Raw genomic sequence first — 27525 nt, 5'->3', positions numbered from 1 at the left:
CCTGCAAGGAAGGATCTGTGTCACTTTGAAACATATTCTATTGCTTATTAAAACTCTCACAAAGCAGCAAGAATACATACTTCACCTTGTGACAATGCTCTTGAAGCTGATGCGTAAATGAAGGACTATTTTATGGTTAACTGTTGCTTTACTTTAAACAGTTTTTTCTTTTAATGAAGGAAATGTAGAGGCCACTGACTCACCACAAGGTCACAAGGTTAACTCTTCTCATCTGAAAAAGATTTGCTGTATTCTCCCTTCCATTGCCTGGGGTTTAGCTTTGCCCTGAAAATGGGCTACTGTATACTAGTGCTAACCCAGTGGAACAGTAACAACACGGGTAGTTTTACAAGCAATATTGAAACTAGAGCATTATTACAAAGAGAGATAGATGGCTGGAGGAATTAGACATGCTTTCTGCTCTCGTCATGATACGCTGGATTAGATGAACATTGTAAAAAACAGAATGGGAAATCAGTATTTTTTCTACTGAAGGAGTGAGACTCTCTCTCCTGTTCAAGAAAAATACATTTGAGTTTGCAAAAAGGAACTGAAATAATGATTCCAGTATAATAAGATGCATGCAAAATATGATGGTAACTGTGGGTATCAAAAAGGGAAGATTGCCTTTTAAATGAAAGGCAGAAAGGACCCAGAGTTGCCAACCCCCCAGGACTGTCCTGGAGTTTCCAGGAATTAAAGATTCATTTTTAATTAAAGATTGTGTCATGTGACGAAAACCTCCAGGAATATGTCCTACCAATACTGGCAACCCTAAAAGGACTCCAAGTAAATTCCGCTTTTATGGCCAAAAATACCCTTTTGCAACCACTGCTTTTGCATGTGTAAATCAGGTGTGTTACTCTCCAATCTGCACATGCAAATGCAAGGGATGTGCCCACAAACGGTTGCTTGTGCAGAATCAGGAGTCATGGTTTTGCAAACTTGGCCCTGTATGTCTTCTTTTCAAAACCACACTGATTCACTGTTACATCTTGGACCTGCAAGTGCATAGAAAAGGGACGAAAGTCAACATGCTGCACTCACAACCCCAGCACAGTGCTTACTTCCATCCCCAGCAGGAGATCTGCCCACTTAGCCCTGCTGGAATGGAGGGCTCTATCTCAGAGTAGCTCTGGGCCCCACAGTGCTGGGGATGCCAGCTGCCAGAAAGTGCAGAACTGTTCTTGCCCAGATCCTTGGAGCATTGCTCTTCCCTCACCTGCTGCTGTCCCAGCAGCTCTGAGATCTATGCACACTACCACTAACTGGGAGCAGAGCTCAACTGCTCCTCCTTGCAGAAAGGCCAGCAGGCTGTTGTGACATTGTAGCTAGTGGTTGTGGGCACACCAAGGCTCTGCCCCGCCCTGCCCCTGTGCTGAGCTTCTTCAAGTTCTGCTGCACATGGAGCTTTAGGCGCCTGCCTGGCTGGGGGTGCCATGCAGGCTGAGGCGGCAGCGATGGCAGAGAAGGCAGCTCTGCGCACCCCCAAGTGCTCCCGCTGCCGGAACCATGGCTTTGTGGTGCCAGTCAAGGGCCATACGGGCCACTGCCGCTGGAAGCTCTGCCCCTGCGACAAGTGTGCGCTCATCACAGAGCGCCAGAAGATCATGGCAGCTCAGAAGGCGATGCAGGGGCAGGACCCGGATGCCCCACCCAGAGAGACGTCTCCGCCTGTGGCCTGCACCCCGGTTCATGGGAAAGGTCGGAAGGTTCCTGCAGTTGGCCCCAACACCTCTGAACACAGCAGCCACGTGGCCGGGTGTGAAGGAGCCAAGACCACCCCAGCAGCAAGCAGCAGAACCAGGACCCGCAGGGCACTACCTGCTCCCAGCTCCCCACTCTTCGGGGACTTTGGTAGGGACCAGCTCAGCATTGGGGTGTCTGTTCCTTAGGCCTCCACTCAAGATGATTAACTTCTATCTCTGTGTCCATCTGTCTGTCTGTGTCCATCATTCAGTGTCTGTCCATCTATCAGTGGGTACTGTTGGGTCAGTGTCTGTCCATCCATCGTCCATGCCTGTCTAGTGCCTCAGAAATCTTTAGGTCCCAGGTGTCCTGTTCCCCAGGGCTGTTGAAGCTGCTCTCACTCTACTTCCCCGTTCCGGGGACATGTTTTCAGGCAAGTGTGTTTTGTATGCAGTGCTGCACTTATTGTTGGTTTTGCAAAGTTTCCAAGCTGTGCTCATGGACTTTGTAGCTGTAGGAACCACTGTAGGCAGCTCCTCAGCTTGTTTCCTTGTTGCAAAGATAGATTCGTGCTACTAGTCCTTGTTTAAGAGGGAAATGAGTCTGTGACAAGATCCTGATTATTCAGTAGAGCACCCTGAGCACTTTCTTCTGAGCTGTTATTATTTTTACATTTACAAACATGCCCTCCAGCAAAAGAAAAAGAAAAAAAAACACAGAAAAACAGAAAGTACAGATAAATTGGGGAGTTTCTGCTGGAGTTGTTTAGAGCAGGCATTTTATGGTGGCAACATAAAAAAAGATAAGGAAAGCTCCTGGGCTGGATTTATGTAGCACAGACTACATTTGGCTGGAATCAGTTAGTTTATTTTGTATTTAAGAACAGAAAACAGAATGTAGAGATGGAAAATTCCTATGATCATTTAGTCCATCACTTCTGACATTGTTCTATACACAGTAGAGTATGTAGTGTGTGCCTTGTCTAATCCATTATTATTATTTATTAAGACTCCCACTGACCACATTAGTCATTCGACTGGGACCCTGGAGAGCTAACAATCTAGGAGACAAGGCAAGAAAGACCAGATGCTCTGGGAGATGGGGAGGAAGGAATCGCTTCAGATAGTTCCAGCCCTGCCTCATCTACCAACGATTATTTTTTATGTGTATGGGCCTCACAGGAGAAGTGGGCTTTCAGGAGGGATTTGAATGGATGAGGCCTTGAGACCCAGATATAGTCTAGTCATAGATGATGGGGATTCCACTACTTTGGAATATCACTTTGTGAACAAGATTTTTTTTAATAGCAAAATACAGTGGTTCTTTGAAAATTAACTCTGTAGAAATGAAACCAAGTGGGTGAGGTAAATATCTTTTATTGGAGCAACTTCTGTTGGTGGAGCTTCAAGCCTCACAGCTCTGCAGGTGACCCGAGGTCAAGAAAGAGCTCTGTGAAGCTCAAAAACTTGTCTCTTCCACCTACAGAAGTTGGTCCAATAAAAGATATTACCTCACCTACCTTGTCTTTCTCATATCCTGGGACCAACTGCAAACAACTCTGTAGAAATGACAGCTATCACAGGGTACAGAGCTCTTTATTCCCTCTCATTGATTTCAGTATTAAATTTTAATACTTGATTTACAAGTCTAAAAGGTGATTATTTTCTAACTGTTGCCACAGGAAACTAGAAAGCTAGCTGTTTGTCATACCTGTTACGGCAGCAGAAGTATTAGAGATTCTGCAATCAGTAGTTTGCTGACAACTTGGTTCAGGATGCATAAGGCAGACTTTGCTCTCCCAAAGCTGTATTAACCCGTCTTCCATCACCGTTGAGCTCCCTTCTTTCCTCCCCAATCCTAATTTTCTAATTTAAAAAAAAAGAAATTGAATAAGAAGTGAATGTAAAACCTAAGGGTCAGATTCTGCCTTCCATTGCACTGGCTGAGGACAGATTTTGGCACCATGACTCTCTATTTCTATTTACCTTCAAACTGTTTGCAGTGATATTTTTGCTTGTTTTTATTTTTCCTCGCTGCTTGTTTCATAGCCCATCCTGCTTTGCCTCAAGAATGTGTTGTCAGCCCAGAATACCTGGAGAGAGAACCTCCAAAACTGTATCCTGGGTACTCTGGTATGTACTCATACCACCCATTCCCCATGGGCTTTGCCATCAATCAGCCCAGCTGCAGAGGAGCACCAGTGTCTCCGGGGATCCCCCTTCAAAGAGGTTTCAGACATGTCCCTAGCAACCATGGACCAGGGAGTGCTGCTCCTCTGTCAGTAAGTAGTGGTTTCTTTTAATTGCTGCTGAACACATTGCTCTTTGTATTGTAGGATGCTATCTTGCCATTAGAGTAGCCATGACAAGTTAGCCTGGCCACTAATTACTTCAGTGGTATCTTGATACATAAGCTGATCAAAACAGGCACAAATAATAATGTTAAAGGTCTGACCTGAACCTAGAAAAATCAAATGGGTTCAAAGTTGTGGGCCAGATTCTGCAAGCCCTCTGTGCTCACAGTTCTTGTCGACTTCGGTGGCATTTGTGTGTGCAGAAGCCTTGAAGGATAAAGATTCGGAGGGAAAATGAACCAATAAAATGTCACCAGTTTGTGTCAGCATAGCTATCACAAAACGTCTCCTGGGTTCCCCAGTGAAATCCTCTTAATATAGCAGGGACTGCCCCCCCAGGACAACTGGCTGCCTGGTGGAAGTTATGGCATAGGAAAGATCCAGAGTGGGACAGATCAGGAGCTGACCAGAATTGGGAGAGGGCAGATCCGGTACGGGAGAAGGCAGTACTACTCCGATCATAGGCACCGAGTTCCTCAGTTCCCCAGGGGAGGGGGAGTGCTCGACCCCTGCTCCGCCCCAGGCCCCACCCCCACTCCATCCCACCCCCGGGAGCACCCATGGAGTCGGCACCTATGACTGTGATTCCCATCTGCTGCAACCCCCTGGGGCTATGACAGGCAGGAGCAATTTAGGGGATCTCTATAGCTGCCCTAGCCTATGTCTTAGCCTCTAGCAACAGCAAAATAGGAGCAGCAAGAATAACTTCTCTTCTGCCACTGCATGAGACAGGGATGAATCTGACCCTAAAATTGTAGATCCGTGTTTAAATGTTTCTTGCTATCGCCATATGTATGGTATCTTAGGTCACTGTGGCAAAAACCTGACATCTGAGACACTGCCAAGCAGCCTTTTTGGTTGTTGTTTTTTTAAAATAAAAATATTTTAACAATTAACAGAAATGGGATTAGCAAATTTAAAAAAACAAAAAAAAACCCAGTTAAAGCAGTGTTTTGTTTGGATTTAAATAAACTGTGTCCCCCTGCATGTTTGCAAGCCAAATGTGCAGCAGTGTGCTACTGCGTGGGAATCAGAAAGTGGCACTGACAAGAAACATGAAAAGTGAAATGGACTAATCGACTTAGGGTCTCCCAAGTGAGAGATTTGCAAAAAAAATTTAATTCTTTTTTTAAAAAATTAACAGCATAAATGGTGAAAAGTATATGCATTTTCCCACCAATCTAAAACAGTTATGCATTGTTAATCACACAGGTAAGAATAATAGTAATAACTATTTATACCTATAGTGCTTTTCATTAGTAGAGCTCAAAGTGCTTTACAAAGGAGATCACTATTATTATCAATAGCTTTTCACAAATACCAGTATATGATAAAAAGCCTGTACTTTCATATTTTTCTGTATTAATTTTTTGTATCTTTCTTTTGGAAAGGGAGGAAATCTCTCTGGTTCCCCTTCATTTTTCTTTTATTCCTCCACCAAATCCTTCAAAGAGGGTTTAACTCGATTCCCAGCAGAGCCTATGAATCTTGCTTCTGTGTGAGACTGAGGGGTTGCTTTGAGAGCAACAGTGTGTGTGAAAACTTTGCCAACCAGTTATGGCACAGTAGAGGGAAATGTGATGCTAAATAGTGAGCTTTCTGCTCTTCCCTCTGCTGCTCTGGAAGGTGGGAGTAGAGGCCAGGTTAAAAAAAAAAATCAGCAGAAAATTTCAACAAAAATGGAAAGAAATTAGCTTTTGTCTAATTTCATAACAGACATTTGATTTTTTGGCAAAAATTCAAAAACAAATTTCAATAAAAACTGAAATATTTTGATTCAGAAATGCTGTTGTGGTGTCTCATGGGATTTGTATTTCAGGTGCTCCATATTCCCACTCTCATCTATAGGCTGGGCTCCCTGGTTGAACAACATCTCTCACAATGACTCTGGTCTCCCCTGTAGGGGGATGCACTACCTTGGTGCATCATGGGAGGTGTAGTCCCAAGGAGCACTGCCCTGAGAGGAGAATGGGGACATGGGAATTGCAGTACATTTGCTTATGAGGCGCTATAGCAGCATATGTAATTAAAATATTTCTGGTTTGGGGCATTTGGTTTGGAGCATTGGTTTCTCAACAAAAATTGAATTTTTTTGCAGAAAGGAGACACTTTACCTGAAACAATGTGTTCTACTGAAAATTAATTTTCCATCAAAAAACAGTTTCAACAGAACATTTTTGAACAGCCTACTCAGAGGTCAGCTGGAGGGGGAAGCTGGTGAGGAATGGGTCAGCGGGGAAGGGAATCTCGGGAGGCCCAGAACCCAGGCTGCAACCTGAATGTCTACACAGCAATTAAACAGCCCCATAGCCTGAGCCCGACCCCATGAACCTGAGTCAGCTGACGTGGGCCAGCCACCGGTGTTTAATTGCAACATAGACATACCTTCAGAATTGTCCTCAAAGGAAACATGCACATTACCTTCAAAAGATTAGCCTGGGAGCTTAAATTCAGAACTTTGCTAGACCCTTAAGATATGTCTACACTACAGAGCTTACAGCAGCACAACCATACCAATGCAGCTGTGCCACTGTAAGATCTCTTGTAGCCGCTCTATGCCGACAGGAGAGAGCTCTCCCATCGGCATAATTAAACCACCCGCAATGAGCGACGGTAGCTATGTGAGTAGGAATAGATCGCCCGCCGACACAGCACGAAGCACACTACCACATATGCTGGCATAATTATGTCGCACAGGGAGATGGAACAGTCACATCCCCAAGCGACACAAATTTTGCCAACATAAGTGGTACTGTAGTCAAGGCCTAAGAATCTTGGACTCCATAGAAATACTGGTTTTATGTCTCATTATAACCATCTGTAACCTACTAACCCATCTGTGTCATATTACTGCAGAGGTGTTAATAGCCTACTCCATTTTGAATGGTCCCTTGCAACATGTGTTAACCCCTCGCTTAACAATCTGCTCCGCCTTGTATTTAGCTTTGACGCTCTGATTACCTTTCCCAGCCCTGAAGAGCCTGCTGTAGCTCAAAGGCTTGTCTCTGGGCTTATCTACACTTAAAAGGCTACAATGGCACGGCTGTGCTGCTGTAGCGCTTCAGTGTAGATGCTGCCTACGCCAGGGGTTCACAACCTTTTTTTACCCAGAAACTTTTAAGCTTTTATAGACAAACCTGCGGACCAACAACCAGAGGGAACGTGTAGAGGCGTGCTCCCAAATTTCTGCCTTCCATTTGGCCCTGCTCCCTGAAGTGCTGATGTAACAGAGCAGAGAAGTGGTATGTCTCCTTGGCTAGCTGCTGCCTGTTCATGGAGTCACTGGCTGCTAGGCAGACCCGTCTGATGGCAGGGGGAGATCTCTCTTCAGCAGTGACACTGCAATTTTTGATTTGCGCCCCACCCCCAACCCAGACAGGCTGGGTGCCCTCTGAGATGAGTCGAGGGGTGGCAGTGGCACTCCCTCCCCAAGTCCAAGCCCTGGCAGGTGAAGCCCAGTCCTTGGTTGCACCCCTGAAAACTGCTGCTTGAGAATCAGTGTCTGTGTCAAAGGGCGGGGTTTTCCCTTCAGTGTAAGTAATCCATCTCTCTGACAGGTGGTAGCTAGGTTGAGAGAAGAATTTTTCATTCACCTTATGCTGTCTACCCATGGATGCAGGTTGGCTTAACGACACTGCTCAGGGGTGTGGATTTTTCACATCCCCTGACCGACATAGTGAAATTGACCTACTTTTCTAGTGTAGAGCAGGCCTGTCTCTTCCATCAACAGACGTTGGTCCAGTACAAGATACTGGACCCACTTTGTCTTTCTTGAATCCAATTATGCATGCATATAAGTACCTACTTCCATGTGTTACTGTGCCAGTCTCCAGCCATTGCTAACAGATGCTCACTTTTATGAGGACATCAAAACAAAAAACAAAACAGGAAACAACTGAACTGCGGATTAAAAGTGGCTCCTGCATGTGCACAGTAATGACTGACTTTTCATACATTTTCATACGACCCATTTGGCATTAAGGATCCCTAATACAAACCAGGAAATAAGTCACCAGCAGCTGCTGTTTTTTAGTTATGGAGCCAGGGTAGTACCTGGAAATATGGATTTTAATTCAGTGTCTCATTAATAACAAGCGTTTCCTGCATTTGTTGTGTTCTATGCTGCAGGTGTATTTGGGACAAATCATTAAGTCTTTACTCAGACACTCATATTCCATTGCTGGTGTAAAACTTATATTCGACAGGTAGGCTGCCTTCAATGAAGTTTTGCCTGAATAAGAATTCTGTGATTTCCCCTGTAGCAGGGTTTTAACAATAGAAAAACAAACAGAAAAATACTGACCAGTGAAGTAAATTATGGCCTTTCATTTTAACATATCATATGTAATGCCACTGATTTCACTGCATGTGGTCTGGAAGTGAGGGTGGTGGTTTGATAGGGTGGTTAAGGCAATATCTGGACTGAAGGAGCTTTATGTGTTCGTGCAGATGCAAGATGCAGGTGGAGATTTCCAACAAGGTTACTACCCTACCCTTCCTCAGTTTATACCTCCGGGCTTTCTGCCAGGGATTCACTACATTCCACCACCCCTTCCACTTCTGGCTGAAACACCCAAGGAACCATCTGGTAAGTAAGTGCAAGGTGAGCGATATTATGCATGAAGCATATCAGATCTCAGGGAGCTGTTTTATATGGTAAAATGTCTGATGTGTCCTGCTAATTGGTATGTAAAATACAACAAAAGCTCTCAACTATATTGTTTTCATTTTTGGTTGGTAAATTCTGGGCATTTGTACCTCCCTTACTGACTATATCATGGCCCACTAAAATCAACAGGAATTTTGTGCCTGGAAGGACAGCAGAATTTGACCTTTATTATCTGTAATAAAACCTCTCCAATGGCTCTAATTTTCATCCCAAAGTGGCATACATTCCACACAAATACAGTGGCCTCTCACCGTTGTAGTTGAAAATGATGTACATCAGTCACAATAATTTCTTCAGAAACTGAGATCACAGAAAGTTGTGCACACCAAAGGGCTATATCCCACAGCAATTTACATTTTCTGCTTGAATAATTTTTTATATTCCTCAGTTTGGGTCTTTGTCACATGTTGCATCCCACATTTGGGGCATGGCAGGTATGTCTGTAATGATTTTTTTAAATTTCGGACAAGGTTTCTATCCAAATACAGCCATTTGTGGCCACAAGAGGGAAGAACTGCTCAAAGAATAAATCACCAGTATCAATAGAATGAAGCACTTGGGTTATGTCAAGCTCTAGTTCAAAATATTTGTATGTGCACTTCTATATTTCAATGCTTGGCTTATTAGAGAAAAATGAGAATCTGATTAAATGCCGTGTTCTTGTGACAGATGATTTACAAATAATATCCCTTTCTTACACCTATTGGGAAAAGTCCAGTATCTCTTGAGTAGAGGTGAGGAGTAAACAGAAGAGTACATCATCTTCATTGCATCAAATAATAGTGATTGTGGCTAGTCATAGCATGTGGGACAGTTGAGAGTTTGTGAGGATTTTTACTGTAATCGTCAACATTATTTCATTTGAATCAATCATTAGAGACAGAGATGGACCCAGAGAGCGAGGTTTGGTTTCAAACTTTTCCTGGGTTTGGGGGTATTTGTTGGATTAGAAATTCCGGCTCAGGCCAGTTTCAGGGATAGCCTAAGCCATAAAGGTCAGCTCTTGAATCAAACTTTCCTAGAGTTCCAGTTAGAAGCCAGCCTGAATAGTCAGAAATTCTGCACTCAGCTACCTGCCTGGAGCTCACATTGAAATCAGTGGGACACCCCAACATGTACCTGACAGTAGAATTTGATTCTAAGTACAGGACTTCCTGGTATTTATCTTAAAGGGCCAGTGTCCTCATTTAGCACTTCTTTGTGGCTTTTTCTTTCAGGGTGAGGGATATAGGGAAAATTGACTCAGCCACATTGTACTTCAGCTTCAGGGGGAGTAGGACTATCAACGGTGAATCAGTGAGGGATTATTTCTGTAGGTTACAAAATAGCATTTCAGCAGAAGATACAGAATGAGAGGGGCTACAGTGAAAAGGGGCTACAGTGAAACTAAACAGTGTTTGATCCCATTTTTCAAGATGCATTTTGTTCTGGTTTCAAATCCGGTGAAAGACTAATAAATAGTGAAGAAACAAAGTGCAAAACCCTCTGAAAATCAGAGCAGACAGACCCATAGGGATCTTGTCAAGTTCAAACTTACTTTGTTAGATCATTTGTCCAAAGGGATCTGCTGGACTCAGGTCAAACTGGGGCAGTCAAGGTGACAGGGGCTCCTCCTGTAGTCTTTGGCAAAGTAATTAGGAGAAAATTGATACAGAAAAGTATGGCAGGAAAAAAATATGCCACTGAGCCTCTGGCCTGATGGAAATTCCAAGACAAAGGGAGCTACAAACATCATAGCAGAAAAGGCTTCTCCTCGGCTAACAACAGCTGCTGGAAAGTCTTGAATCATAGGCCTTCCAGCTAAATGACCACAGTCTGTATTCATTCCTAAGTCAGGTTTTATAATGGTGACTTGTAATATATACTATGTTATTATAAAATTTAATATCACAGTAATTCTTTTGACATAAGAGATACTACGCTGTAACTCTTGCTAACTTTCCCAATTTGCCCACCAATGCTCGTGCTGAGTAGTATCTGAGGGCAGAAGCCGTTAACAGGTTTTTTTTTCTTTAAAGAACAGTGCTGTGTTGGCGGAAGAGCCACTTATTGGGGATGGATTAATTAAGTTGATGGAAGTGCTCTCTCCCTTCTTCTTAGAGCAGCTACACTAGAGAGTTTACAACTGCGCTGCTATAAGCTCTCTAGTGAAGCCACAGCCGAAGAAAGAATTGTCTTATGTGGGAAAAGGAGAGAGCTTTAAATACAAACTAGCAAGTCAACATTATGAATTAAGGACTGAGGTCTCCTACTTATTTCCTTCTGTTTCATGTTCTGTTTATTCAGTCAAGGCTTTTGCACCTTCAGAATTGAAAAAGTGTATATAGTAGGCATGCGATAAGGCTCACTGTCATCAAGGCTGTAAAACAGCTCGCATTACAATCCTGTTTTCATATGCGCTTAAATTCCTAAAATACTTGCCAAGAGGGAAATTCATGCCCTTTGCCATTTTAAAACAGTCTCGCTGCACTTCTTTAGACCTGGCTGCAGCAAAATCAGCTGGTGTTTGAAATATGAACCATGACCTAGACAGTCATAGTCCTCATGATCTCAAGTGCCTTTGACTTGGTTGAGGGAAAAACTGGTTTGGATTAACTAAAGTTATTTTATATTGAGCATTCACAGCTAAAAATTTTGAGTTCTATTGGATGTAATGTCAATTTAAGTGCAATTTTAAAAAGCAATACAGTGTTATATTCTGCTTTTGTTTTAGCTGGCACCACTGATAGCCGGGATTCTGGGGTGATCTGTGAATGCAGCCAGCCATCTCCTCAGGAAGAAACCAATGGAGACCATGCCACGTATTCTAAACACTAAATGTATGTACGTGTACTAGGGAACAGCTGCGGAGCATGCAGCACTCTCTCTCAGAGAGAATATCATTAGTTAATCTTGGGCTAGATTGACACTAGCCCTAATGCAACCACACAGGGCAGAAGAGGGAAGTCCCCTACATCACTTCACAGTTGCATTAGGGCTACTATAAACACAGTTCTGGCTCCCTTGCTGCGTACAGCCCCAGGGCTGCCATTGCTCCACTGGCTCCTACCTTACCAACTGGCAAAGCTTTCCCAGGGTTACAGTAAATTACTCCCTTCTGGAGCAAGTGGAGATGAGGGGAGGAATTGTGACTTCAAGGTACAGTTCCTTCCCTGAGGCTTCTCTTGGGGCTTGTCTACACTACAGGTTATGTTGGTATAAACTTATGTTGCTCAGGGGTGTGAATAAGCCATTCCCCTGAGCAACTGTACATTATACCGATGTAAGTGCCAGCGTAGACAGGGCTGTGTCGCAGGAGAACTTCTCCTGCCGACATCACTACTGCTGCTCGCGGAGGTGGTTTTATTATGCTGATGGGAGAGCTCTCTCCCGTCAGCACAGAGCACCTTCACCAGACGCAGTGCAGGAGACTAGCCCTTAGTGACACCCCATGGTTGGGGGCTGAGCATAAAGGCTCAATCTAGCCCTTTTATGTTTAAGGCATTGTTCAAAGGGACATTGTTTGTAGATCTGTTTGCTACCACAAAAAGCTGGTTCTGAATATTGTGGAACAGTTAAGTGATGAGATTTAGTGCCTGAAAATTGGGTGATGGGGAGAGGAAGGTTTTGGCAGCTGATACATGTAGCAGAGTCAGGGCTTGATACACTGGAGTTCAGGTGGGCTTTGGAAGCGTAATAGGTTAGGGGGACTTGTCAGTGAGGCAGTGGAAATAGTTTTGGGGAGGGTCTGATCTTCTATACTGATATCCAGGGCCCCCTCATCACCTTCCAGATGAACTCGAGGCCCTGCTGCCTTTACAGGGCACATTCACTTTAAATTGTGAGCATGATGGCACATAGTAAAGTCTGGTCGCTCAACCTCCAGGATTTTGTGTGCCCGAGACACCCTGTACATCAGTTCCAGGGAAACACACTATGCTGGGAGCCCACACAGTGGAAGCTGGCCACCAGATTTGATTTAAGGGGGTGTATGGGTTGCCCAATATAAATGGATTGGAATTGCACGGTGAACTACATAAAATGTGGAGAGATCAGCTAGCCAACTAGTTATAAAGTAACTAGGGCAAAACACCAGTTTCAATAATAAATCAGCTAAACCAGAACGTATCATCATCGATGGACAATAATGTTTGAATAATAGTGAATGGAGCATTCCTCTTTCTGTACTTTCTCAAGAAAATGTGTTTTGTAGTGAGTAGATCAGTTGTTAGTGTTTGAATTGATTTTGCATAATTAAACACGATACATTAAAATGTTTTGTTCTGTACTTAAGTTTTGAACCTTGTACATTTATAAATAATTACTCTAGGCAACTTTTAAACGTTCCAAAGAACAATTCTATATAACAAACCAGCCTACAATGCTATTTAGTCTTGGAAATGTTGCTTCTGCAGTCTTTGAATGCTATTATAGAAGTGAAAAATAAGAAGGCAAGATAAACAGTCTTCCATTTCTTCTGTTTGGTATATGTGCTAACAATCTTTTGCTAAATGAGAGCTTTAAAGGAACTAAATTCAACTGCAAAATCACTTTACTTTTTAAAAATGTAGTAAAATAACAGTTCAAATGGTTTATAGCACTCATGGAAGGTGTTTGGGGAGCTACAAATGGAGACAGCATTATTTTGAATTGCCAAGAGGAAAAGGTAAAAACTTGTTTTCCTATAATGAATAACTTGCTGTACTGCACAATATTGGCCAGATTTTCAAAAGATCTGAGTACCCAGCACAACAACTGGAACTGCTGCATGCTGAGGACTTCTGAAAATCTGGACATTTCTTTTAAGAATCTACATGAGAGCTGAGTTCTTTTGAAAATCAGGCCATCTGATTAGAATTGCCAATAACACCCATAAAACAAGGTCATCTATAGTTTTTACATTAAGATTAAAGGCTATATTAAGGAGTGACAACATACAAACAGTGTAGAATACAGTTTTAAGCATTGTTACAAATATTTTTCATAATCCACCCTCCATGTTGTATTTCACTCTTTAAAACACAGAAGCAAGATAGACTGCAGCACATTTCATTCAATGACTGCAAAGCACTGTCACTGGAGATTTACAACACTGGCTCTGGTACGCTTGTCAAGGAGAAACTTTTGTCATGGCTGCCTACTCTTCTTTGCTTCATTTGGGTGGGGGAAATCACACAGAATGATTTCCCCGCCCCCACCCCCTGTGGTACTATGGAACAGGTATAATGAGGCATTAATATGAGCAAACTCTTGTCTTTCAGAAATGTAGCACCATCCTGGCTTTTGAACTCCAAGCCTGAAAAAAAACACTTAGCCCTGATCTAAATCACAATGAAGTCAGCTTGAATCATTCATTTGACTTCAGTAGACTTTGAATCAGGCCCTTAGATAAATTTCCATTAGAAAAAAAATCTAAAAAGGAACTAAGCCATTTATGTGACCAGCCAGCTTTCTGTAGACCAACAGCAAGTGTCCTGCTGACCATGATTTGGGAAGCTGTTGATTAGAGCTTCCTCCAAGTAGTCCAAGAAGAGAAGAATTTCCATTAATTTTTCCCAGTATCTGCTGTAGCTCATTCCAGGTCACAGCCATGCAGGTTGGACTGCTCAGAATGGCTCCCCACCAGACTCATAGTGATCTCATCACCAGACAGGAGGCTGGAGAAGAAAGTCAATAGAGACAGTCTCAGTTGGAGAGACAGTTAAGTGTATGGTAGATAAAAAATTTTTAAATAAAATGGGCCAAATTCTCCTGGCACTTAGTAGGGTGCTATTTCCACTGAAATCAATGGAGATTGCACCCATATACCTGCACATAAAATATGACCCAATACACATTCTGGATATGTTAGCAATCTTGCCACATGGGGCTTGAACCTGCTTCTATTGAGTCCATGGGAGTTTACACAGGTGTATCTGTGGGAGTGGTACTATGCTCTTATTTACCTTTATTTTTATTCCCTTCCATTCATTCACAGTGAGGTTATTTGTTGACAAGACTCTTTCGTTCTAAACCACTTAATTTTTGGAAAGCTTACCTCCTGGTGCTGACATTTCTCATGCTTAGTCTCATCCCAAAGGAGAACTACTTAACACACATATTTTATTTAGGAAACATTTGTACACAATCCTACCAATTGCTTTTGTGTTATCTGAGAAAACACATTTAGTTTTTCCACACTTTCAGGAAATTTATTCAGCATTTCCTTTGTGCTCACTATTATACTAAAAATCAGGGTAAATTGGTAAGAGATCCACAGTGAATGACTCTTTAGCTGACAATGGGAATTATCTGGAGATGTCATGGCATTGGTTCTGCCTTCCATTTTACCCTCACCTGACCCTCTTTTAACCAAAGAAAGAAAAGCTCATTGTAATTGGTATTTTAACACAGTAGGTTTAAAAGGTTCCTCGCCAAATCACTGCAATTCCAAATTTAATATAAACAAGTTTTCTTCTGATTTTTTTTTTAAAATTAATCCACTGCTAGGAATAATGAAACCAGTTTCAGCAGGATGGAATGGTTTGGACAAGACAAATCACTAGAAGGCCCTTCCAATCCAAATAATTCTATGATTTTTATTGGTTTATGTTGGAGCTGAAACTGCACAAATGCTGGTCAAGTTAACAGAACTTAAATTTTTTTAATCTATGGCACAGCACCTGCAATCCTTCCGCAAGCAAAGCTACCATGGACCGCAGTGGGAATTGCGGGCATGAAACACACTTTCAGGATCATTATGTTTCTATGCATTTTTAGGATCAAATCTTCCATTGTGTGCACATTTCTGTACCTGCACTTTTGAAGATGTGGCTCTTAACATTTGACATGTTTCATTCTCTGCTACAAACCACTGTCATTCTGTAATGAATGAAATGCTAATGATTGTTTACATACTGTGGGAGATAAGTTAAAATTACAGCCTTGATGCTTCAAACCTTACTCACACAAGTAGTCCCATTGCTTTCTCTGGAACAACTTGTAAGAGTATAAAGGCAATTGATATGAGTTTAAGCTATGCAAGACTGGGCTCCAAGTTTTGTACAAAGGTGTCTGTGACATTGTCCAAAAGCTCAGAATATCGTAAATTTGCTTCTGCATTTTCTGTAGGAGCTTTGGGGTAAGAAAAACAACCTAACGGTTTCCAAAAAGGGGAATAGTATTTGCATTCAGCAAACATATGTAAAAATCATTTATCACTGTTTAAGTGCCATGTATTAAGAGTAGACTGCAAGATGTTAACATTCTGCAGTGTCAGTTTTGCTTCTGGACTACGGCATGCTTTCAGATGACAGTGCCTAGAATGGGGGAACATTAACTCTTTCCAATTTAAAGAAAAAATAGACTCAGAATGTAGGTTTCTTCCTCTTCTTGGAATTAGATGCAGACTATAGAAAGCCCAGGAAGAATATACCTGTTTTTTCCACATTAATGAGTAGTTAATTTTGAACAGTAATCCAGCTAACTGAAGAACTATTTAATTGCTGACCAATGAAGTCAACAGTTTGCTGGAAAAATTTCTACCTCCCCTTTAAAAAAATAATTTAAATGACTGAACTATTTATAATGACTGAAAAATACCTACTTTGGAACACCGAAAACTTTAATTAAATCATTCTTCATAGGCAAATCTCTCTGGTTTTCCTATTTTTCAGAAAGTATTTTAACTACTGCAATGTTAGCATTAGTCACAGAGCTATGCCAGTGTTGTGTCTGCCAAAATGTTTTGAGAGGGATCCAAACTTAAGGGAAGGTCTTGTGGAATCTTTTCTTAAAATCAGAGCATCACTAAACATCTTAGTTCACCATAGTCCTTCATTAGAGCAATGATTTCATCACATAAGGCCACACGGTGGAACTCTCCCTCACCTGGCTGAGCACATGACTCACACAAGCAACTATACTGGTTTCAGTGGGACTATGGGTATGTCTACACACTGCAAACACAGGGTGTGACTGCAGTTTAGTAGACATACCCAAGCTATTTTTAATCTAGCTCGCTTGGGTACCAGAGTAGTGAAGCAGGGTTTTAAATATTTATGGGGTGTGAAGTGCAGCATGGCAGAAAGCACAAAGGTTCTTGTTTTGAAAATTTAAATGGGGGAATCATGCCACCTTCTTATCTTAGTTACCCCAGTGTAACTAAATATGCTTGGATAGTCTCCAAATTCTGGAGTTATTCTGGTTATAATTGGGTAGACTGAGAGCAGAATTTGCTTCTTAGGACATCTTGGAGTCGTTTTCCAGTGAGAATAATTTCAACTTCCTTAAACTTTCTGACTTAGATTCTTTATCACTGGTGCCATTTTGATTTAATGACAGTATTATTACCCTACTACACTACTCCTTCAGAGTAAAAAATCCTTCCTGTTCTTAGTCTTAACTTCCAGTCTGGCTCTCTCCAGGTGAGCACAGCCTTAGTGCCAAGGGCTATAAGAAAACAAATGACTGTGCCTGTCCAAAAGGGATATTATAAGTAGGGATGTGGGAGGGGGAAAATCATATATGTACATAAAGTAAATTGCAAAATATGGCACAGATGGGTCTTGACAGCAGATATGTTAGTATATGACAGCATACTGTGTAAGAAAATGAGCAACAAGGGACATTTTGTTTAACTTTGGGGAAAGTCACAAGTCATAAAAAGAAAAGGAGTACTTGTGGCACCTTAGAGACTAACCAATTTATTTGAGCATAAGCTTTCGTGAGCCACAGCTCACTTGAGCTGTGGCTCACGAAAGCTTATGCTCAAATAAATTGGTTAGTCTCTAAGGTGCCACAAGTACTCCTTTTCTTTTTGCGAATACAGACTAACACGGGTGTTACTCTGAAACCTGTCACAAGTCATAGTGCAGCATACTTTCATAAAAGTTAGAGATGGAAAAGACCTATTTACCCTACTAGTCATCCAATCCATCTGCTTACCAATGCAGGTTTGTTTCCTGTATATTGTTCAGTGTTTTGTTCTGTATAGTTTTAAAAATCCCATGTGTTGGGACTTCCAGCATATCTGTTGGAACTCAGGAGACGATATTCCCCATTACAAACTCATAGTCAGGAGCCTTTTTCTGATATACTCAAGCTCTTTTTCTTTTTCTTTTCTTAATTCTATCCCACTGCTCCTAGTTACACCAGTGCATTACATCAAATAACTCCTCTCCATCCTTTAAGAGGGGCACCTCAGAGCTCATAACCCAGGGAGTGGAGGTGGGGGGCTCTGGTAGCTTTAAAGCAGCTTTGTGCATTTCCAATCCTGAGCTGGCCTGCAGTCTCTAGTGTAATTTAGACAGCCCTGAAAGTCCATCTTGAAATTTTAGCAGATCTTTCTCGTGTAGGGTATGTGACATTATAGTACCATAAACAGAAATTGCTAAGCATCCACGTTCTGAAAATCAGACCCCCTTCAAACGGTGTTTCAAATTGGAAACCTAAAAAATTGTAAAAAGAACGGGGAGTACTTGTGGCACCTTAGAGACTAACAGATATGCTCAAACAAATTTGTTAGTCTCTAAAGTGCCACAAGTACTCCTCGTTCTTTTTGCTGATACAGACTAACACGGCTACCACTCTGAAACCTAAAAAATTGTGGCACTGAAAATTACTAGTTACTTTTTAAAACACGGGCTATTAATTCTCACAGCCCCCCATGTTAAATGTATAATCTCCATTGGCCCATAGAAAAATGGAAGCATGGGGATTAAATGATTTGCACATCACACATGGAGACACTGTCACGCCTGGAGTTAAAAACTGGACAACTGGCTCCCACTTCTGTGCTCACACCACACCTCTCTCACACACAGCAAAATGTAACGTGTAAAGATGTGTGTGCAGCTGGATCTGGCCAGCTGAAAGATGACTGAGGAATTAAAAAGATCTAAGTCTCAGATGACAAGGTGGGAGAGGCAATATCCTTTATAGAACCAATTTCTGTTGGTGAAAGAGACAAGCTTTTGATCTACACAGATCTCTTCTTCAACAATGCAAACATAGACGCACAGCTTGATCAATCTCAAAACACCGCTGAATGTACTACATTTCAGACTCTCAGCTAGGCTGACCACAAGCCAGCCTTTCATCTAGACAGATTTGTTCTGTTAGGTGGCCAGCTGAAGGAGACATTTGTTGGAGAAGGGGGGGGGGGGGGGGAAGTTGCTTAGAATGCTCCTGCTTTGCCCAAGTTTCTAACTTTATTTGGATTTTAACTAACTGTTCTGAACTTCTAGGTTCTCATCAGGGAGTTTACTATTACACTCCAATGCCTTTGTCTAAAAAACTATAAAAATAGTTGCTCATATTCTTGGAAAGAAGGAACAAATCAGCCTATTTTACTCAATCCTAATACTGCTGATTTATACTGTAACAGCAGGCAGGTGGTAATAAAAATCAAGTGTGCTGTGGCACCTACAGAGGGCAGGGAGCCTGTGTTCCAACAGGAGGGGATTCCTAGGTTTTGGAAGACAGTTAAGAACTGAGCCCTTCCTCTTTCCAAGCAGGAAAGAGCTGAATCTTGGAGCTGTCAATGTACTCTGGGGAGTTGACAAAGAAGGGAAATGTGATAAAAACACCACATCGCCTGTGGGAGAACACTTTTCACACAGCCATCACTCTGTATCAGACCAATCAGTCCTCACCTTCAAAGACAACCTGCACAACACTTTCAAGAGACGGGCCTGGGAGTTTAAAGAAACTGTGCTAGACACTACAAACCATGGACTGAATAGAAACACTGGGCTTACCTCTTATTGCAACGATCTATAAACCCACTAACAACCCCCACCCCCAGTTACCTTTTCCCCTCCCCTCTCTTCCCCCCCCCCACCACCCCATGACTAGAACCAATGGGCCCTACTTTTGCGAAACAATTTGCTCAAATCTTGTATTGCGCAGTGACCCTCTGAGGTAGTTTCCCAGACCTGAAGCAGCGCTCTGGGCAGCTGCAAAGCTGGTCTTGCTCACCCACAGAAGTTGGTCCAATACATGCGACCAGCTCACCTACCTGGCGCGGCTAAGGCAGCGGAGGGGGGGCTGCAGGTGCCTGCCAAGGGGCCGGGCTGAGGGCTCCCTGCCCCGAGGGAGGCACTGCCGCCCGCCCCCCTTGCCTCGGAGGGGGAGGCCGCTGACGTCAAGGCCTAGCGCGGGCCCGCCTGGCCCGTCATTAAAGGCTGGGCTGAGCTGGGGGCATGGCCGGAGCCGCGGGAAGCTCAAGGAGCAGGCGGCGCCAATGCCGGCCCGGCTGTAGAGGGGACGCCCCATCCCGCTGAAGTTAGTGCCTGGGCCAGCCCGGGCAGGGGACTCGCCGCCCCTGCGCTCCGCCGGCTGGGGCTGCCGCGGCGAGCCGGATGCCGCCCGGGGAGCTGGAGAAAGGGCGGCGCAGCGGCTCCCCGGCGCCGCCGCCGCCCCCCCCGCTCGCGGCCGCGGGCCGGCGCTCGTGCCGGGTGCCCAAGTGCGCGCGCTGCAGGAACCACGGCGTGGTGTCCGGCCTGAAGGGCCACAAGCGGCTGTGCCGGTGGCGGGACTGCGCCTGCGCCGCCTGCCGCCTGGTGCTGGAGCGGCAGCGCGTGACGGCCGCGCAGGTGGCTCTGCGGCGGCAGCAGCGCGCCGGCCAGGTGAGCCCGGGGCGGCCCCGCGCGCCGCCGAGGCAGGGCTGCAGTGGCGGGGGGAGGGGTAGTGTCCGGGAGGGGGGGGGTAAGTCTCCCACCTGGTGAGGTAAATGTGGTATTGAGAGTTGTTCTGTTAAAGGACTCAGGCGAGCTGGGTTCTGTTCCTGGCTTAGCCACGGGCCCGGTGTGCCTCAGTTTCCCTCTCTGTAAAATGGGGATAGATAATGGTGCTGCCCTCCTGTGTAAAGGGGTTTGAGTTCGCTGGATGAAACGCACTGGGTAAGAGTTAGCATTGCATTAGCAGTAGCTGTACCCCTGGCCCCTGCTTGGTTCGGTTTTGTACAGCCTTGCCCTGGGGGCCCTGGCGGAAGCTTTACTACATTTTAGGATGATAGAGGTTAATTAACATTTTATTGGATTTGTTAAATGTTCCTGCAAATTTGAAAACTGGATAAATGCTCAACATATAATACACTACTTCAGCTCCTACCATAAATCCGTATTTAGCTACCTGAACACGTAGCCAGGTTTTCAAGTGCCAAACACCCACCAACTCCACTGACGTCAGTGGGTGTTCAGCACTCTTGATAACGGATCCAGGTACTTAGATGCCCAAATATGGATGTCAGAACCTAAATGTATTATGAAATACTTAGTTCTTACATAGCACTTTTCATCCGTAGATCACAAAGGACTTTACAAAGTATCATTATCTTTCCCTTAGACTTTTGTTCTTAAACATCTTGGTGTAGGTATTTCTTACTATGAAATTGCTTTACTTAGGCTTCAAGAAAATGGAGCTCTGGGTTAAGCTCAAAAGCTTGTCTCTATTATCAACAGAAGTTGGTCCAATAAAAGATATTACCTCACCCACCTCGTCTCAGGGTATTCAGTATGAACTGTAGGATCAGGACCCTTTAATGCTGCTGTGTGTATATAAAAATAGTACTGTTAATGCATTATTTCTGTAGAATTAGACTGCAGCCCCAAACAATTCAGGGTTGAAGTCTCAGTTCCTCTGTAATTATCCTAATATTAAAGGACTGAGGTAAGTACCAATAGGCCAGCCTGACGAGCGTTTTCCAAAAGAACTGGCAATCCTCTAGGAAAAGGAAATGTAGATTGTGATGTTCTGAACAATCTCCTGTTGGATGAAATCATGGTGCAGTAGCAAGTCTGCTTTTTATTTGCAGAATCCTGTTGTAATTCCTTAGTGGGGTAAAGGAAGATGGAGTAATGGACAAAAGTTATTTCCCTTTCTTAAATTGGCAACAGAACGAGTGTTTATTCAGGTAGCTAGATTAAGTTTCCAAACCGATCTCTAACGAGCATTACATTTAACAAGGTTGAATGCATACTCAGTATTCACAAAATAGGATCCTAATATTTTTTTCATCATTTGGAGTGATGTTTTCCCCTGCACTTCAAAATACTTTCAGTATTCTTGCTATACTGACTTTAGTAGTATCTTAGTAATGAAAACATAAGCCCTCAATCAACACTTAAAACTTAGTTCAATATGGCTATGATGCTCAGGGGTGTGAAAAATCCACACTACAGACTGAAGTAGCTAGCCCAATCTAGCCTCTGCTGTAGGCACAGCTAGGTTGATGGAAGAATGTTTCCCTCAACCTAGCTACAATCACTAATGGTACTGTAGTTCCTACAGCCATGGAAAAACCCCTTCCATTGCTGTAGTCTGCATTAGGGGGTGTGCAGTATAGCTACAATGGCATAGCCATGTCGCTGTGGCACCCAAAGTATAGACATGGCCTAAAATGGATTGCATGGTTTATCTTATTTTCTCTTTCCATGACTCGGCACAGGTTAAGAAAGATGAAGATGAACATTCTCTGCTATCAACCAGTTGCAGATTAAACTATCAGCACTATCCCAAGAATACCAGCACCTGGGCCAAAAGCATACTGGCAGGTAAGGATCTGTCTATCTATGGCCTCAACTTGGCAAGATACTTATGCCTAACTTGAAGCATCTGAGTAGTCCCATTGAATTCCACAGGACTGCTCTTGTGTTTAAAGTTAGACATGTAGTTAAGCATGTTGCTGAATCAGGATTTTTTTTTTTTTTTTAAACAAATGCACATCAACACAAAGTCCTTTCTATATCTGTTTTATTTACACTAAATCAATATGACAGGGATATGTTGATTTTAATTTTAGCACACTTATTTAGGACTAGATTGTGATACTTACTCATGTAGAGTAGTACCCTACTTCAGAGAGGCGGCCTGTAGTGTAAGATAGATACTCAGCAATCTGGCCCTTAATGATACAACTCACAAAAATTTTAAAAAATTACATGGCTGCTGTGTCCCCAGTTAAATAATCTGTAGTTTGATATTTGATTAAATTCTGTTGTATTTCTTCACTACTCCTGCAAATGTGAAAGCCAGATGACCTACTGAACATATGAGTATAGTACACTAGTTAGGCTCCTACAGTAAATCTGTATTTAGCTACCTAAACAAGTAGCCAGGTTTTCAAGTGCTGAACACCCACCAGCCCCATTGTCATCAATGGTTGCATTACACTTCTACATTCTCCTTTTGTGACACTGTCCATCTAGGGTGACCAGACTTCCCGATAGTTGTTTGTCCCACGTCCCGACCGATGTATGGTTGGGTCGGCATTTGTCCCGATATTTTGCTTTGGCAGCACTCCGGCTTTTTTTTTTTTTTTTTTTTTTTTAAACCTTGGGGTGGCAAAAAACCTAGAGCTGGCCCTGGGAGGGGGCAGGCGGGTGTGAGCCTGTGGCTGCCCCCCCATGTGTCCCAATATTTTGTTCTTGTCATCTGGTCACCCTATAGCCATCCCAAAATAGCCTCTCTAACAGTTGGCCTTTGGAATTTCCAAGAAGGATGCTCTCTGTCTCAAGGTAGAGTACATCCCCATATTTCAGTTGAGGAACAGATTTAAGCTAAAATTAAACATGTTACTATTAAACCAAAACAAGTGCCCTGTCCAGTTTAAACGGGTGCAGATATGTGTAGACAAGGACAAAAGTGCAAAATTTTGACAGTATGGGCAATCGAACATTAGAAAAGACTAGCAAGGGGTGTCATGGATTCAGTCATTTGAAATCTTTAAATCAAGACTGAATGTATCTAAAAAGATATGCCCTAGTTCAACCACATTGTACTTGGCTTGATGAAGGAATTAATGAGGTGAAATTCTATGGCCTGTGTTATGCAGGTCAAATTAGAATATCATAATGGTCCCTTTTAGTCTTAAAGTGTGTGAATTGAATGGGGATTAGGCATAGAGCTGGCTGAAATTCTCAAAAAAATCTTTCATAGAAAAATGTGGGTTTTTTCAGGGCCCAAAACTATCAAATTGACAGTTTTGGTTGTATTATATTTAATTATTTATTTTTTTGGAACAAGTCAACATTTCATTTTGAAAAAGTAGAAATGTTTTGTTTCAACTCTGATTTGAAATAGCATTTAAAAAAGAAACCCAACAACAATACACCACGAAAAAAAGGGAAGACACCTGAAATAGTTGAATTGAAACGAAAAAACTTGGGGGGAAAAGTTTTCGTTAATTCAAAACAATCTGAGTTTTTGATTTAATGAAAAAAATTAAATTGTTTTGATTTGAATTGGATTGGATTTCTTTGGGGGATTCATTGAGCCCCTGAACTGAAAAATTCATTATTTTTTCATTTTGACTTAGGAAGAAACTTTCCCTTTTGGGTATGTTATTCTATAAGTGTCTTCTGAAGCAGATGGTCCTGGGCACTGTAAAAGACAGGATACTAGACTATACAGAGCACTGGTCTGATCTGTTACAATAATTGCTATGTTCCTAAGATATTGTCAGTGATGGACGTAATAGGGCCACAGGCAAGAAGCTATGTTACCTGCATTGACCTGAGTGAGAATGCTGAGGCCCTATGTTTGTAAAGCCCCTTGTACATTTTATAGCACTGAATAGTTATTTAAATTTTAATCGTAATGCAAAGGTGTAGTTCCACTTAAACATAAAATCCTAACCTTGCTAGTAAATGTTTTGCAAATAGAGGACAAGGATCATGACTTATGAGGAGAGGCTGAGGGAACTGGGGTTATTTAGTCTGCAGAAGAGAAGAGTGAGGGGGGATTTGATAGCAGCCTTCAACTACCTGAAGGGGGGGGTTCCAAAGAGGATGGAGCTAGGCTGTTCTCAGTGGTGGCAGATGACAGAACAAGAAGCAATGGTCTCAAATTGCAGTGGGGGAGGTCTACATTGGATATTAGGAAAAACTATTTCACTAGGACTGTGGTGAAGCACTAGAATGGGTTACCTCGGGAGGTGGTGGAATCTCCATCCTTAGAGGTTTTTAAGGCCCAGCTTGACAAAGCCCTGGTTGGGATGATTTAGTTGGGGTTGGTCCTGCTTTGAGCAGGGGGTTGTACTAGATGACCTCCTGAGGTCTCTTCCAACCCTAATTTCTATGATTCTATGACTGCTAATGATCAAAAATATGTTTCTACTTTCTAATTTTCATCTTTGATAGTCCAGACTAGTGAGAGGGTTAGACAAGTTATCTCTTACACGATCCATGTAAGAATGAAGTCAAATCTATGTGACTGTTTTTTAAATTAATAAAAACCTTTCAACAAATATTTCTAGGAGGCACTAAAACAATTAGTCCATTAAGATAAGTTCTTAGTCTATGGGACAGCATGGTGTACCAGACAGAGCACTGGACTAGGAATTAGGAACCTGGGCAAGTTACTTTCCTTCTCTGCATTTTCCCTCTCATCCTTTGTCTGACTTGTCCAGTTAGACCGTAAACTCTTCCAGGCAGGGTCCAGGGATGTCTGTTACTACATGTCTGCACAGCATCTAACACAAAGGGGCCCTGATCTTAGCTAGGACCTACAGTACACTACAGTAATGTACAAATAATTGATGATAATGATAAGAGTACTAATGGAAGCTTTTCATTTGTTCTCCTAGGGTATAAACCTCCTTCACAGGAAACCCAAGTCCTCTTTTCTAACCTGAGTGAGAGAATGCGAAAACGAAGAACATTTGCAGATAAAGAGCTGGAATGCATAATGCTGGAGAGAGAACTTAGGCAGAGAGAACTAAAGGAATTAGCTGTAGCTCAAAGTCTACAAAGACCAAATGAAGACTTTTTACCAGGCACAGAAACAAACCCATTTAGGATTGGACACAGCCAGCTTTGTGACTCAACATATTTTAACCACAATTTGATAAATGTTTGGTTTCCTTTGATACATTCAAGCACTATGCTTTATCAGACTAGAGATTTTTTCCTGCCAAATGTAACTACTTTTACATCAGGTCAAATCGAAAGTAACCTTTTACAGAAATATACCTTTTCAAAGAATGCAGAGAAATATGCACAAGTGTGTAAGGAGCTGGCTCAGGCCAATATTTTATCCAAAGAACTTGGATCCTTTCAGAGCAATTTGAGATTGAAGGCAATAAAAACACAATCAAGTTTTGAAAATGGTAAAGAACATTTTGTGACCAACCAGAAGCAGGGCATTGGCTCAGAAGGTTTTATCTTACAAAATGATCCTTCCATACCAGAAAAACAGCATGTGAGCCAACATGTGAAATATAAGTGTTCTGTGGCAAAGGAGAACCTCAAACACTTAGCTAGAATATCCCAAGAGTGTTATTCAGAAATGAAAATTAAAAATCAGAGTTTGTCATTTTCAGTGGAATCCTTGTTAAAAGTCTAAACAGGTATTCAGAGCCCAGTTCTACTTCTTTGGAATTCAATGACAAAATCTTACTGACTCAGTGTATCAACTGAGTGCCTGATTCTCTAACCCTTTCTCACATGAGTAGGCCCATTGACTTGAGTCTGATCATCATGCTCCCAATGAAGTCAATCATCCAATCTTTAGTTGGAGTCCAAATGGGACTACTTGTGAGAGTAGCAAGGTCAGGCTCAATGTTGAAGATATTATGTTTTTTCTTTACTTTACTCGCAGTCAGCACTCTGAATCTATGTAATATTCTTTTAAGAGTCTGTTATTCTAACAATGTATGTTTGTATATAAAATAGTCGTAGTTTTAATTTCTTTATTTAAAATATCAAAATATATAGAACTACTGTAGATTTTATAATTTTAAGCTAAACTTATTGGGGTAATATTTTGGCTTTTTAAAAATTACTTGTTAGTGCATGTATTTTGCAAGACAGTGTAAATGGGTGTGTTTTGTATACTGAATAAAAGTGATAAGATTTCATTTTGTGGAAATGGAAAACCAGTTTATTTGAATAAAATGGGCTTAGTTTGTAAAGGCTTAATTTGTTGATGTATTATGATACAAGGGCACAGTGTTACATCATTGTTCCAGAATTTAGGGTATCATTCAGTTGTCACAGTGGTATAAGCCAGGACTAAAGTCCATTGAAAAGAGTCCCATTGATTTTTAGTGAGCTTAAATAACCAGTGAATCAAACCCTAAAATGCATACAAAAAAAAAATTCAGCACTTGCTCTGTTTTCAGCATACCTCACAGAATATTCAAGCAAACAAAATAATGTAATCATATTTAATATGTACACTCTCTGGCTTGACTGTACAAGACAGATTCTGGGCCACATCCTCAGCTGCTATGCACACAGATGAAATCTCTAACATCCTAATAGCAGCCTAATAGATATTCACAAGCAGAATTTGGTCCCAAACTGGAGGGAGTATGCTACAGGGTGATGTGCCCTTGGGGAGAGGAAAAGGCTTGCCAATCGCTTCAGATATTCATACTCACTCCTCCCACAGGGCCACATTATGCCATTGATTAACTAGAACTTCCGCTAGCAGGTACTAGGGAGCTCTGTTTAAAAAATGACTTGTATCCAAATGGATTTTTAAGGAAGGGGATTCAAGCATTACACATGTGAGAATCTCATTCAATTAATAAGAAAATGAGCTTTTTGCAGTGTAGCTTGAGGGAGAAGCTTGCCCATGTATTGACTGGGTTATTCCTGTTCTATGCACAGTTGAGTGCATCTACACTAGAAAGATTGGTCGTCCCCCCACCCCACCCCCACCCCATCATTACTGGAGCTGCACTGCTGGTGGAAAAACAGGCATGATTTCCCTTGTGAAGACAAGGACCACAAGAGCTTTGGTTTCCAGGGCTGTGATGTTTTACATTAATTTTAAATTAACCCACAAAAATAAGTTATATGAGTGTTTAATGAGAACAACATTAGGGCCAAGTTCCTCTCCCCAGTGC

General features: G+C 42.3%; 2 protein-coding genes and 1 long non-coding RNA gene across 3 annotated transcripts; 2 read left to right on the top strand and 1 right to left on the bottom strand.

Annotated features, from left to right (window-relative positions):
* The first annotated feature begins 1439 nt into the window (after window positions 1-1439).
* On the top strand, window positions 1440-8638 carry DMRTB1 (DMRT like family B with proline rich C-terminal 1). The gene is made up of 3 exons (XM_073358070.1): window positions 1440-1857; window positions 3738-3970; window positions 8492-8638. Exons 1-3 carry the CDS (start codon window positions 1440-1442, stop codon window positions 8636-8638), a joined length of 798 nt encoding a protein of 265 aa, XP_073214171.1.
* Window positions 8639-8858: 220 nt separating this feature from the next.
* Window positions 8859-20262, bottom strand: LOC140916266 (uncharacterized). Its single transcript, XR_012160478.1, has 2 exons — window positions 19690-20262; window positions 8859-14347 (listed from the first exon to the last, which is right to left on the bottom strand). It is a non-coding gene; the product is annotated as an uncharacterized lncRNA (long non-coding RNA).
* LOC140916264 (uncharacterized) lies at window positions 19708-26580 on the top strand. The gene is made up of 3 exons (XM_073357645.1): window positions 19708-20299; window positions 22120-22225; window positions 25258-26580. The coding sequence occupies exons 1-3, from the start codon at window positions 20033-20035 to the stop codon at window positions 26013-26015; spliced, it is 1131 nt and encodes a 376-aa protein (XP_073213746.1). The 5' UTR covers window positions 19708-20032; the 3' UTR covers window positions 26016-26580.
* The last annotated feature ends 945 nt before the right edge of the window (window positions 26581-27525 follow it).

Source organism: Lepidochelys kempii, chromosome 8 (assembly GCF_965140265.1).
Source record: "Lepidochelys kempii isolate rLepKem1 chromosome 8, rLepKem1.hap2, whole genome shotgun sequence".
Taxonomy (NCBI): Eukaryota; Metazoa; Chordata; order Testudines; family Cheloniidae; genus Lepidochelys; species Lepidochelys kempii.
The sequence above is the reverse complement of the archived record's forward strand: the minus strand, read 5'-3'. Positions and strand labels throughout refer to the sequence as shown.